This window comes from Martes martes, assembly GCF_963455335.1.
Source record: "Martes martes genome assembly, chromosome: 2".
In the NCBI taxonomy this organism is placed as follows: Eukaryota; Metazoa; Chordata; class Mammalia; order Carnivora; family Mustelidae; genus Martes; species Martes martes.
In genome coordinates, this window is record NC_137889.1 from 126,319,239 (window position 1) to 126,334,317 (window position 15,079).

Below are 15,079 nucleotides of genomic sequence, written 5' to 3' on the forward strand. Positions count from 1 at the left end.
TGCTGTATATTGTTTACTGTTTTGATTTATTTTTGCTTGCCATAATTTATGAGAATTGCAAGTTAAAGCTTACTATGAAAGGTATCCTAAGAAAAGATTTCATTTCAAAACATCAATGAATTCTCATTTTAGAACTCAGATATTTTAACATCATACATAATACTTAACCTCCAATTCAGAAAAAAAGGCAATTTCTATGACCAAAGAACTACTTTTATTAAGCAAAAACAAGTGTTTCCCTATACAAATACCAGTTGTCAGCAAATTTCAAAGTTCTATAGGCAATTTCACATGAGAATAATCCTAAATAGAATTTATTTACATAAACATATTTACAACCAAATCTGAACCTAGTATTTTAGACCTTAAATAATCTGCATACCTGCACCGATGAACATTTGGAGAAATTTTCCATTTGATACCGTCTAAGAACTTCATTTAGTCGGTGATCTGAAACAAAGGAAAAAAAAATCTGTAGTTCACTGGCTAATGCTCAATATTTAAAAACTACAAACAAGATAGTTATTATCTGACATATCCAATGCAAAACTGCTAGTCTTCACTGCTTCCCAAAATGAATCATCAATTTCAACACATGTTTTTTTGAATTTAAGGGCCCTTCTATACACTAGGCCAACTACCTACTGCTAGTGGGAAGAGAATAGCTGCAAAGAACTAATTGTTCTGATTTCTTACATTTTAATTCTCAATTCTTCCTGGTTTACTCTTCAGGCTAGCAGAAGTAAAAAAGTACACCTTTTTTTTTTTTTTTTTTTTTCCAAATTCCTGCTACTAGAAGTGAAAAGAACTGAAAAGATAAGCTATAGTCATATTTTTCCAATAGCGAAAATTGGCTAAAATTCTGTTCCAGGACAAATCTCCACACAGAAGAGAAACAGGAGGCCAAAGACTCCGAATTATACAGGAGTAAGAGATAATAAAAATGAAGGACTAGAATAAAGCCAAGTGCTCTCAGTAAGCACAAGGTGCTTAATATTTCTATTCACATCAAGAAAACATAGAACACAGTGAATGTAGAAAAATTATTTCAAGATCACATGGACCGTTTAAAACTGGTAATTTGCTAGCAATAGAGTAAACCTCAACTTTCAAAAAGACTGAAAGCCAAAGAGACCATGTTACCTGATAGTAGCGCAATTAAGCTAGAATAAAAAACCAAAAAGAGAAAATTTTAAAACATTTTGAAGTTCAGAAATTACTTTTTAATAACCCATGGGTCACAGGAGGAATTACAAAATGAATTTGGATATATTTTGAATTGATTGACAGTGAAAATGTAATACCTGAAAACTTGCTAAAAAAATCTATAGCTTTAATTGCTTATACTAGAAAAGAAGGTTTATAGTCAATGAAATATAGGTCCATCCCAAAAAGTTAGAAGAAAAGCAAATTAAACCCAAAGATCATCAAGTGAAGGAAATAATAAAGTCCACCGCAAAGAAATTCAAAATAAACATACAAAAAATATCAACAGGGAGGAGTCAAGATGGCAGAGAAGTAGCAGGCTGAGATGACATCGGGTAGCAGGAGATCAGCTAGATAGCTTACCTAACCATTGTGAACACCTACAAATCCAACGGGAAATCGAAGAGAAGAAGAGCAACAATTCTAGAAACTGAAAATCGATCACTTTCTGAAAGGTAGGACCTGTGGAGAAGTGAATCCAAAGCGACGGGAAGACAGACTGTGGGGGGAGGGGCCGGCTCCCGGCGAGCGGGCCGGAGATTGGGAGGCCGCCATCTTCATTCCCATCCTCCGGAACTCTACAGAAAGCGCTCAGGGAACAAAAGCTCCTGAAAGCAAACCCGACCCCTGGCAAGGCCCCTTAGCCCGGCCCCTGGCAAGGGTGGTGCAATTCCGCCTGCGGCGAAGACACTTGAGAATCACCACAACAGGCCCCTCCCCCAGAAGATCAACAAGAAACCCAGCCAAGACCAACTTCACTCATCAAGAACAGCGGAATTCCAGAGGAGGAGAAAGCAAATCTTATCTGGACAAAATGACAAGGCCGAAAAACTCACCACAAAAAAAAAAACAAGAGGCAGTACCGAAGGCTGGGGACCTAATCAATACGGACATTGGTAACATGACAGATCTAGAGTTCAGAATGACAATTCTCAAGGTTCTAGCCGGGCTCAAAAAAGGCACAGAAGATATTAGAGAAACCCTCTCCGGAGAGATAAAAGCCCTTTCTGGAGAAATAAAAGAACTAAAATCTAACCAAGTTGAAATCAAAAAAGCTATTAATGAGGTGCAATCAAAAATGGAAGCTCTCCCTGCTAGGATAAATGAGGCAGAAGAAAGAATTAGTGACACAGAAGACCAAATGACAGAGAATAAAGAAGCTGAGCAAAAGAGAGACAAATACTGGACCACGAGGAGAGAATTCGAGAGATGAGCGACACCATAAGACGACACAACATTAGAATAATTGGGATTCCAGAAGAAGAAGAAAGAGAGAGGGGAGCAGAAAGTATATTGGAGACAATTATTGGAGAGAATTTCCCTAATATGGCAAAGGGAACAAACATCAAAATCCAGGAGATGCTAAGAACGCCCCTCAAAATCAATAAAAATAGGTCCACACCTCGTCACCTGATAGTAAAATTTACAAGTCTTAGCGACAAAGAGAAAATCCTGAAAGCAGCCCCGGAAAAGAAGTCTGTAACATACAAGGGTAAAAACATTAGATTGGCAGCAGACCTATCCACAGAGACCTGGCAGGCCAGAAAGAACTGGCATGATATATTCAGAGCACTAAACGAGAAAAACATGCAGCCAAGAATACTATATCCAGCTAGGCTATCATTGAAAATAGAAGGAGAGATAAAGAGCTTCCAGGACAAACAAAAGCTGAAAGAATTTGCAAACACCAAACCAGCTCTACAGGAAATATTGAAAGGGGTCCTCTAAGCAAAGAGAGACCCTAAAAGGAGTAGATCAGAAAGAAACAGAGACAATATACAGTAACAGTCACCTTACAGGCAATACAATGGCACTAAATTCACATCTTTCAATAGTTACCCAGAATGTTAATGGGCTCAATGCCCCAATCAAAAGACACAGGGTATCAGAATGGATAAAAAAACAAAACCCATCTATATGCTGCCTACAAGAAACTCATTTTAGACCCGAAGACACCTCCAGATTTAAAGTGAGGGGGGGGAAAACAATGTACCATGCTAATGGACATCAGAAGAAAGCTGGGGTGGCAATCCTTATATCAGATCAATTAGATTTTAAGCCAAAGACTATAATAGATGACGAAGGACACTATATCATACTCAAAGGGTCTGTCCAACAAGAAGACCTAACAATCTTAAATATCTATGCCCCTAACATGGGAGCAGCCAACTATATAAACCAATTAATAACAAAATCAAAGAAATACATCGACAGTAATACAATAATAGCAGGGGACTTTAACACTCCCCTCACTGAAATGGACAGATCATCTAAGCAAAAGATCAACAAGGAAATAAAGGCCTTAAATGACACACTGGACCAGATGGACATCACAGATATCTTCAGAACATTCCATCCCAAAGCAACAGAATATACATTCTTCTCTAGTGCACATGGAACATTCTCCAGGGTAGACCACATCCTGGGTCATAAATCAGGTCTCAACTGGTATCAAAAGATTGGGATCAAAAAAAAAAAAAAAAAGATTGGGATCATTCCCTGCATATTTACAGACCACAATGCTCTGAAGCTAGAACTCAATCACAAGAGGAAATTTGGAAAGAACTCAAATATACGGAGACTAAACAGCATCCTTCTAAAAATGAATGGGTCAACCAGGAAATTAAAGAAGAATTGAAAAAATTCATGGAAACAAATGATAATGAAAACACAACAGTTCAAAATCTGTGGGACACAACAAAGGCAGTCCTGAGAGGAAAATATATAGCAGTACAAGCCTTTCTCAAGAAACAAGAAAGGTCTCAAATACACAACCTAACCCTACAACCAAAGGAGCTGGAGAAAGAACAACAAAGAAAGCCTAAACCCAGCAGGAGAAGAGAAATCATAAAGATCAGAGCAGAAATTAATGAAATAGAAACTAAGAAAGCAATAGAACAAATCAACAAAACTAGGAGCTGGTTCTTTGAGAGAAATAATAAGATTGACAAACCCCTGGCCAGACTCATCAAAAAGAAAAGAGAAAGGACGCAAATAAATGAAATCATGAATGAAAGAGGAGAGATCACAACCAACACCAAAGAAATACAAACAATTATAACAACATACTATGAACAACTCTACGCCAACAAATTCGACAATCTGGAAGAAATGGATACATTCCTAGAGACATATAAACTACCACAACTGAACCAGGAAGAAATAGAAAGCCTGAACAGACCCATAATCAGTAAGGAGATTTAAACAGTCATCAAAATTCTCCAAACAAACAAAAGTCCAGGACCAGACAGCTTCCCAGGGGAATTCTACCAAACATTTAAAGAAGAATTAATTCCTATTCTCCTGAAACTGTTCCAAAAAATAGAAATGGAAGGAAAATTTCCAAACTCATTTTATGAGGCCAGCATCACCTTGATCCCAAAACCAGACAAGGATCCCATCCAAAAAGAGAATTACAGACCCATATCCTTGATGAACACAGATGCGAAAATTCTCACCAAAATACTGGCCAATAGGATCCAACAGTACATTAAAAGGATTATTCACCACGACCAAGTGGGATTTATTCCAGGGCTGCAAGGTTGGTTCAACATCCGCAAATCCATCAATGTGATACAATACATTAATAAAAGAAAGAACAAGAACCATATGATACTCTCAATAGATGCTGAAAAAGCATTTGACAAAGTGCAGCATCCTGTCCTGATTAAAACTGTTCAAAGTGTAGGGATAGAGGACACATAACTCAATATTATCAAAGCCATCTATGAAAAACCCAATGCAAATATCATTTTTTTTAAAGATTTTATTTATTTATTTGTCAGAGAAAGAGAGAGAGAGAGAGCGAGCACAGGCAGACAGAGTGGCAGAGGGAGAAGCAGACTCCCTGCGGAGCAAGGAGCCTGATGTGGGACTCGATCCCAGAACGCTGGGATCATGACCTGAGCCGAAGGTAGCCGCTTAACCAACTGAGCCACCCAGGCGTCCCTGCAAATATCATTCTTAATGGAGAAAAACTGAAAGCTTTTCCGCTAAGGTCAGGAACACGGCAAGGATGTCTGTTATCACCACTGCTGTTCGACATAGTACTAGAAGTCCTAGCCTCAGCAATCAGACAACAAAAAGAAATTAAAGGCATCCAAATTGGCAAAGAAGAAGTCAAACTATCACTCTTTGCAGATGATATGATACTATATGTGGAAAACCCAAAAGGCTCCACTCCAAAACTGCTAGAACTTATACAGGAATTCAGTAAAGTGTCAGGATATAAAGTCAATGCACAGAAATCAGTGGCATTTCTTTACACCAACAACAAGAGAAATTAAGGAGTCAATCCCATTTACAATTACACCCAAAACCATAAGATACCTAGGAATAAACCTAACCAAAGAGGCTAAGAATCTATACTCAGAAAACTATAAAGTACTCATGAAAGAAATTGAGGAAGACACAAAGAAATGGAAAAATGTTCCATGCTCATGGATTGGAAGAACAAATATTGTGAAAATGTCTATTCTACCTAAAGCAATCTACATGTTTAATGCAATCCCTATCAAAATTCCATCCATTTTTTTTTCAAAGAAATGGGACAAATAATCCTAAAATTTATATGGAACCAGAAAAGACCTCGAATAGCCAGAGGAGTATTGAAAAAGAAAGCCAAAGTTGGTGGCATCACAATTCCAGACTTCAAGCTCTATTACAAAGCTGTCATCATGAAGACAGTATGGTACTGGCACAAAAACAGACACATAGATCAGTGGAACAGTATAGAGAGCCCAGAAATAGACCCTCAACTCTATGGTCAACTAATCTTCGACAAAGCAGGAAAGAATATCCAATGGAAAAAAGAGAGCCTCTTCAACAAATGGTGTTGGGAAAATTGGACAGCCACATGCAGAAAAATGAAATTGGACTATTTCCTTACACCACACACGAAAATAGACTCAAAATGGATGAAGGACCTCAATGTGAAAAAAGAATCCATCAAAATCCTTGAGGAGAATGCAGGCAGCAACCTCTTTGACCTCAACCGCAGCAACTTCTTCCTAGGAACATCGCCAAAGGCCACAGCAGCAAGGGCAAAAATGAACTACTGGGATTTCATCAAGATCAGAATCTTTTGCACAGCAAAGGAAACAGTTAACAAAACCAAAAGACAACTGACAGAATGGGAGAAGATATTTGCAAACGACATATCAGATAAAGGGCTAGTATCCAAAATCTATAAAGAGCTTAGCAAACTCAATACCCAAAGAACAAATAATCCAGTCAAGAAATGGGCAGAGGACATGAACAGACATTTCTGCAAAGAAGACATCCAGATGGCCAACTGACACAAGAAAAAATGCTCCACATCACTCGGCATCAGGGAAATACAAATCAAAACCACAATGAGATACCACCTCACACCAGTCAGAAATTAACAAGTCAAGAAATGACAGATGCTGGCGAGGATGTGGAGAGAGGGGAACCCTCCTACACTGTTGGTGGGAATGCAAGCTGGTGCAACCACTCTGGAAAACAGTGTGGAGGTTCCTCAAAAAACTGAAAATAGAGCTACCCTATGACCCAGCGACTGCACTACTGGGTATATATCCTAAAGATACAAACGTGGTGCTCTGAAGGGGCACGTGCACCCAAATGTTTATAGCAGCAATGTCCACAATAGCCAAACTATGGAAAGAACCTAGATGTCCATCAACAGATGAATGGATAAAGAAGAAGTGGTATATATACACAATGGAATACTATGCAGCCATCAAAAGAAATGAAATCTTGCCATTTGCGACGACGTGGATGGAACTAGAGGGTATTATGCTTAGCGAAATAAGTCAATCGGAGAAAGAAAACTATCATATGATCTCTTTGATATGAGGAAGTGGAGATGCAATGTGGGGGTTTGGGGGGAGGTAGGAAAAGAAAAAATGAAAGAAGATGGGATTGGGAGGGAGACAAACCATAAAAGACTCAATCTCAAAAAACAGACTGAGGGTTGCTGGGGGGAGGGGGGATGGGAGAGGGTGGTGGGGATATGGACATTGGGGAGGGTATGGGCTATGATGAGTGCTGTGAAAGGTGTAAAGCTGGCGATTCACAGACCTGTACCCCTGGGGATAAAAATACATTATATGTTTATTAAAATAAATAAATTAATTTTAAAAAAAGATCAACAAATACAATCATCTCAAAAGTTACAGTAAAAGCATCTGATGAAATTTAAGATATATTCATGATCAAGCCTCAGGAATGTAAGAACAGAAGTTAATTCCCTTGATATAACAACTGATTTCTACATAAATGCACACCAGACATCATACTAAGGATGAGAACGTTGAAAACTTTCCCCAGAAAGTGGGAAGGACAAACTGGGAAGGACAAATTCTCTTGACATTTATTCACACTCTACTGGAGGTCTAAGTTTATGCAATAAGGCAAGTAAGAAATAAAAGGTATAAAGACTGAGAAGAAAAAAAAATTTCATTATCCATAGTTAGTCATGTATAGGTATAGGTAAATCCCAGAGAACACAAAGATAAATTCTTAGAATAATGACCTTCAGCATGGTTGCTGGATACAAGGCCAATATACAAAAATTAATTATATTACTATATATTTGCAACAAAGTTAAAATAAAAGATGTTACTTACAATACCATACTAAAAAACCAATGTCTAGGAATAAATCTAAAAGATTTAAACAAAAGATGTGTAAGACTGTGTACAGAAAACTATGAAACAATAAGGAGAGAAATTAAAGGCTAATTAAGTGGACATAGATACTCATGGTTTACAGGAGTTAGTATTGTGAAGATAGCAGTTCTCCCCAAGTTGATCTACAAATGGCCTAAATGCAATCTCAGTTAACATTCCAAAAGATGATATTCCAAAAATTTAAGAGGTGATTCTAAAATATAGGTGGAAACATAACAAGAAAAGCTAAGCCATTCTTGCAAAAGTAGAATGGGGGAGGACTTGCTTTACCAGATATCAAGGTTTATCACAAAGTTACAGTCACTTAGATAGTGTGATAGCTGTATAAAAATAAACAAATTTAACCAATGGAAGAGAATGAAGAATACAAAGATAAATTCACATTCATTTAGAACACCTGAATTATTCACTTAAAACAACTGAATTATGATTGAAGGGGCACTGCAAAGCAGTGTGAAGTAAAGAATAATCTTTTTATATTCCACATTATCAGGAAGATCATCTGATAATTGTCTTTCTCTGATTGATATGTGGAATTAGAGAAAGAAGGCAGAGGATCTTAGGGGAAGAGAGCAAAAAATGAAACAAGACAAAAGAGAGGGAGACAAACCATAAGAGACTCTTTATCTCAGGACACCAAACTGAGGGTTGCTGGAGTGGAGGTGGGTGGGAGGAATGGTGTGTTGGGTGATGGACACTGGGGAGGGTATGTGCTATGGTGAGCGCTGTGAATTGTGCAAGAGTGATGAATCACAGACCTGTACCCCTGAAACAAATAATATATGTTAATTTAAAAAATGAAAAAAAAAAAAAAGAATAATCTTTTTAAAACTGGTTCTGGGTCAACTGGATACCCTCATAAAAAATAAAACATTATCCATAAAAATCAATTCTAGGTGAAATGAAGATCTAACTGTGAATGCCAAAAGAAATTCTAGACCAGTATAGAATATTTTTATATATCTTAGGGTAGGGAAAGATTTTTTAATCAGAACACAAAAAGCACTAACCACAGTGAAAAAAACCCTGATAAACTGAATCACATTAAAATTAAAAACTTCTGTTCAACAAAGAGACTTAACAAGACACAAACATGGAGAATGTATTTCAACACATGTAACAGACAAAGGGCTTGTGTCTAGAATATACAAAAAACTATCAATTAAAAGGCAGACAAGCTTATAGATTGTGGTAATTAGACATGAATGGGCACCTTACATAAAGATTACCCAGGGAGCTAATAAACACAGAAAAGCTGCTCAACCTCATTAGGCATCAGGAAAATACAAATTAAAATTACAGTAAAGAGCTAAAATTATAGAACATGTTGGTGACAATGTAAAATAATGAAAACTCTCCTCAACTGCTGGTGAGAATGTAAATTAGTGCAACTTTATAATTACACATATACATAATTCCTAAAAATATTCCTTCCCCGCTCATGCTCCCTCTCTCAAATAAATAAATAAAATCTAAAAAAAAAAAAAGTCAATTGTGGATTACTGAAGGAAATACATTCAATCCTCAGCAGTTGACTTTAATAAGGAGAAAATTTTACTCTAACTTAAGTCTCCTATTTCTTTCATTCATTCATCCAAAATATTTAAATCTAAATCTTTCCTTGTCCTGAGATCATAAAGACACCCTCTTAAATTTTTTTCTGAAAGTTTATAATTTATTTCTTCAATAAACCTGCAGATGATATTTCTATATATGTGGAAAGGTATCTTTATTATTTTTCCATCCTATTTGGATAGCCAATTATCCTAGCAACATTTGCTAAATACCTTTTACCCACTGATTTGTATTGTTGTTCTTTCAAATAACAAGTTTCACGTATATGTCTTTTCCGTGTTAATTTATTCCACTGATCTATGTATATATCAATCTGACAATCTAATATTGATTTAATAATCAAATTTTTAAGTCTTAATAACCAGCCAATAAAATTTCCCACCTTGATATTCTTTAAAACTCTCTTGGCTATTCTTAGCTCTTCCACTAGATTTTATTTTTTTATTTTTGAGAGAGTGAGAGTGAACTAGTGGGGGTAAGGAGAAGGGGCAGAGGGAGAATCTTATGCAGGCTTCACACCCGGTACAGAGCCCGACGTGAGGCTTGATCTCACAATACTGAGATCATGACCTAAGCTGAAATCAAGAGTTGGATGCCTAACCAACTGAACCACCCAGGCACCCCTCTTCGACTAGATTTTAGAATCATGATGTCAAAACTAAGTTTGAGAATGACTAAGTCTAACCATTAATCAAGAACTGACATATTTAATATACTGAGTGTTCTAATCCACAAATTTGATGTTAATGGTTTCTCCATTAACCTAGGTCTTTATTGTATTCAATAATTTTTTTTTAAAAGATTTTATTTATTTGACAGAAAGAAATCACGATTAGGCAGAGAGGCAGGCAGAAAGAGGGGGAAGCAGGCTCCCCGCTGAGCAGAGAGCCTGATGCGGGACTCAATCCCTGCACTTGATCCCAGGACCCTGGGATCATGACCTGAGCCAAAGGCAGAGGCTTAACCCACTGAGCCACCCAGGTGCCCCTTTTATGTAGGATTTTTAGTTTGTATGTACATAAGTGAAACAGGCCTGTAATTTTTTTTTTTTTCTTACAAGTCTCTTTGTTGGATAGAAGTTAAGAATACAGACACTGGAACTAGACAGTCTCAGTTCAAATCTCAGCTCAGTCAGTCTTTAGTGAGTTTGTGGTGGTACTTACCCAAAGCACTGAGTTTTTTAATCTATGGCTATTGAACAGTTGGGTGTGAAAACTATTAAGGAAAATTAAACAAGTGATCAAGGGATGAAGTATTACTGAGTGTGTGCTACATAAAAAAGCAGTATAATCATATCAAGATTACTCACAAAAGAGGGGCACCCTGGTGGCTCAGTCAATTAAGCAACCGCCTTCAGCTCAGGTCATGATCCCAAGGTCCTGGGACCGAGCCCTGCATCGGGCTCTCTGCTCATTAGATCCCCTCTGTGATCTCTTTCTTCACTTTCACTCTCTCTCAAATAAATAAATAAATAAAATCTTAAAAAAAAAAAAAAGATTACTGGCAAAAGAGCAGATGAACTAATGGGCAATGGTTACAGTAAAGAAAGAGGTAAAAACAGGGGTGCCTGGGTGGCTCATTTGATTGAGTTGGTTTTGACTCAGGTAATGATCTCAGGGTTGTCCAACAGAGCCCCATGTCAGGCTCTGTGCTCAGTGGGGTTATCTGCTTGAGAATCTCTCCCTCTGCCCCTCCCCCCAATTGTGCACACACTCTCCCCCTAACCCCCCAATGAATAAATAAATCTTTTAAAAAAGAGAAAGTAGTGCAAATAAGCTGGGAAAGAATTAAGGAAATAGAGGAAAATGAAGAGTTCAAAGAATATGTCTTTTTTTAAAATTATTTTTATTAACATATAATGTATTATTTGCCCCAGGAGTACAGATCTGTGAATCATCAGGCTCACACATTTCACAGCACTCACCATAGCACATACCCTCCCCAAAGTCCATAACCCAATCAGATGAAGCCAAAGAACAGTTACAGTGGGAGCAAGAAACTTGTGTTTAAGATTTCAAAAGCAGGGTAACTTGAATAGATTTCTGCTTATGTCCAACAAGAAGTAACAAGGACCACCTTCCCATTCAATACAACCAAAAGCAAAAAAAATGAAAGAATGGTTTGCAAGATACTAGACAATAGACAGTGATAATGAGAGATGCAAAACAAATGAGGTAAACCCTATGACTGCTCCACCTTAATGACTGGAGAGTCTAGGCCATGGCACAAAGAAGGAAAATGCAGGCCTCAGAGATCAGAAGCTTTTCTGAGTTAAGGAAGGGGAGACCAAGTGAACAAGAATTGGCAAGACAAAGTATGAAAGAGAAAGTTACAGAGAGAGAGAACTCTGGATATATGAAATCTGTGGTGGGTCTCTGTATATAACAGTACACAATAACAATAATAAAACCCCAAAAAACAAAAACAACAGTACACAACGGACTGAGTAGCTCTTTATCTATTAAAGAAATTAAATTTCTAGTTTAAAATCTTCCCACAAAGAAAACTCCAAGTCCAATTGACTTTACTGGTAAATTCTACCAAACATTTAAGGAAGAAATAATGTTAATTCTACATAAACTTTCCCAGAATATTGAAGAAAACAAAATATTTTCCAACAAAATCTACGAGGCAAGCATTGCCTAATGCCAAAACCAGGCAAAGAGATTAGAAGGGGAAAAAAGGATTTATGAACAGAGAAAATGAAAATTTTAAATAAACTCTTAAGAAATCAAATCTAACAATATATAAAAAGGATAATACATGAATAAGAGAAGTTTATCCCAAAAAGAGAGGTAAGGCAGGCTTAAAATATGAAAATTAATCAATGTAAGACAACCTATTAACAAACTAAAAATGGAAAAAAAATCTGATCCTCTCAATAAATGCAAAAAAAGCATTTGGGAAAAAAATTCAACATCCATTCTGATAAACTCTCAGAAAACTAGGCATAGAAAGGAATATTCTCAAACTTTTAAAAACATCTACAAAAAATCGACAGTTAGTATCATACTTAATTTTGAAAAATAGATGTTTGTACCCTAAGATTAGGAAAAAGACAAGGATGTCAACTCCAACCACTAGTGTTCAACACTGTACTAGAAGTTCTAGTCAGTACGATAAACCAAAAAATGAAATGAAAGACATCTAAATTGGAAAGGAGGGACTAAAACTGTTAAGAGATGAAAAGATTGTCTATGCAAAAAATTTAATGAACTCTAAAAACAACCTATTAGAATAAGTGAGTTTAAAAAGGTTGCAGGGTATAATATACCAAAAAAGAGATATAGTTCTATATATTAGCAATGATAGATCCCAAAGTAAAAGAATAATACCATTTACAATAGTATCAAAAACAGAATACATAGGGATCAATTTGATAAAAGATGTGCAAAACCTATATATGAAAAACTGCAAAATACTGCTGAGAGAAATAAAAGAATAGATACATCAATAGAGAGAATATATCTTTTCATTGATAAGAGGACTCAATATCATTTGATATTAATTCTACACATATTGATCAACAGATTCAAAGCAATGCCTCTCAAAATCTCAGCAGCTAATTGAAGAAATTGACAAGCTGATTCTAAAATTCATATGGAAGTGCAAAGCACATAGGACAGTCAAAATAACTGAAAAAGAACACATTTGAAAGGCTAACATCATCTGATTCTATGACTTACTACAAAGCTGCAATAATCAAAACACTGGAATACTGGTGCTCAAACAGATAAATCAATGGAACAGAATAGAGTCCAGAAATGGATGAACACAAATAAGGACAAATGATCTTATTTAAATATTTTTATTTATTTATTTGACAGAGAGAGAGAGAGCGCGCGCACGCATGTAAGCACAAGGAGGGAGCCTGATGAGGGGCTTGATCCCAACACCCTGAGATCATGACCTGAACTGAAGGCAGACACTTAATGGACTGAGCCACCCAAGGGTCCCAAGGACAAACGATTTTTGCAAAGGTGCAATGGTAATCGATGGGAGAAAGTATAATCTTTTCAATTGCATTCATATGCAAAAAAGTGAGCTTTGACCCTTATCTTGCACCTTATACAAAATTTAAGTGGATCATAAATCTAAATGTAAAACCCCAAATTACGATATTTCTAGAATAAAACATAGAAAATCTCTGCAGCCTTTGATTAAGCAAAGATTTCTTAGATATGACATCCATAAAAGAACAAATTGAGAACTTCACCAAAATTAAAAACTTTTGGGCGCCTGGGGGGCTCAGTTGGTTAAGTGACTGCCTTCGGCTCAGGTCATGATCCCAGAGTCCCAGGATCGAGTCCGCATTGGGCTCCCTGCTCAGCAAGGAGTCTGCTTCTCCCTCTGACCTTCTCCCCTCTCATGCTCTCTGTCTCTCTGTCAAATAAATAAATAAAATCTTTAAAAAAAAAAATTAAAAACTTTTGCTCTGTGAAGAACAGAGAATGAAAAGAAAAAATAAGTTCATCTCCACTTCCCAAATCCCCACTACAAGAATGACTTTTTCATTCCTTAGCTTGATAAATAAGTATTTCTTTGAACAGGTCCCTAAGGACTATCAGATTTCCCTTCTCAGATGGAGGTGGGAGAACGGTGTCCTGAAAATGTGTTACGAGTTTACTAGAAGCATGATCAGGTTTGGAATTGCCTGTAGTTACGTGTAAAGCTAATGCTTTATCACGGGGTTGCCAGTTGAGAAACACCAAATCCAAATGGAACAAATGAAAAGAGGCAATAAAGATCACGAAGTCAGTATAGAGAAGGTTAAAATAGGTGGGACAACGTCAAGCCATCTATATTTACCGCAGCTGGTGTCAAGGTGTTTTGCCTACTAGGGTAACCCACTCAGCTGTAACTGGCACACCGGGTTCAGTTAAAAGGAAAAAATGGCTGGCTCATTCCTCCAAAACTCATAGTTTGAGTGACTCAGGTATCCTCCCCATCCCAACCAAACTCATCACCAAACTGTTGTCTCCCACCACGCAAGATGGTGGCCAGCCAGTCTTCCTTGTAGGGTGGCAGATATTACCACTTCAAACTTGAGAAATAACGCTAATATTATAGGATCATTATGATGCATCAATAATTTTAGATAACATATATAGTGTACTTAATATGTACTAGAAACCATGCTTTATTTACATCATCTCATTTAATCCTTACAACCCATGAGGATTATTGTGCTATTCTTCCCATTTTACAAATGAGAAAACTGAGGCACAGAGGAGCTAAGTAACTTGCGAAAGGTCAAAGACCTGAAAAGAGATAAAGCCAGGATACGAACCTAGACAGACTGAATCAAGAAGCTGAGTTCTTAACCACTGGTTTCTAAAGCTTCCAAAATGGTACTTAGCACTTTTTTCCCACCTTCCCTGTTGTTTAAAGCAAAAACCTCAGTTGCCCTCTACCTTATTCTCTCAAATTCCCTAATCTCCAATCTCACTGTACTACCTTAGTTCACTTCTTACCAGTATGCTAAGTCACCTAACCGTGCTCTGCTATAATGCATATTCCTCATAAGAGTCACACCAGGCTTTCCAAATCACAATTTGATCATGCTACTCTCAAGTGAATTCCTTTCAGTGATTCTGATAACCTGCACAATGGTCCAAACTCCA

General features: G+C 37.0%; 1 protein-coding gene across 2 annotated transcripts in view; it reads right to left on the reverse strand.

The window, feature by feature from the left end:
• SCLT1 (sodium channel and clathrin linker 1) overlaps positions 1-15,079 on the reverse strand; it is a 178,001-nt gene that overhangs the window by 161,399 nt on the left and 1,523 nt on the right. For both annotated transcript variants that reach the window (XM_080796975.1, XM_080796976.1), the window contains exon 2: positions 383-450. In XM_080796975.1, the coding sequence (XP_080653101.1) occupies positions 383-450 (68 nt within the window). The remainder of the gene's footprint in view (positions 1-382; positions 451-15,079) is intronic.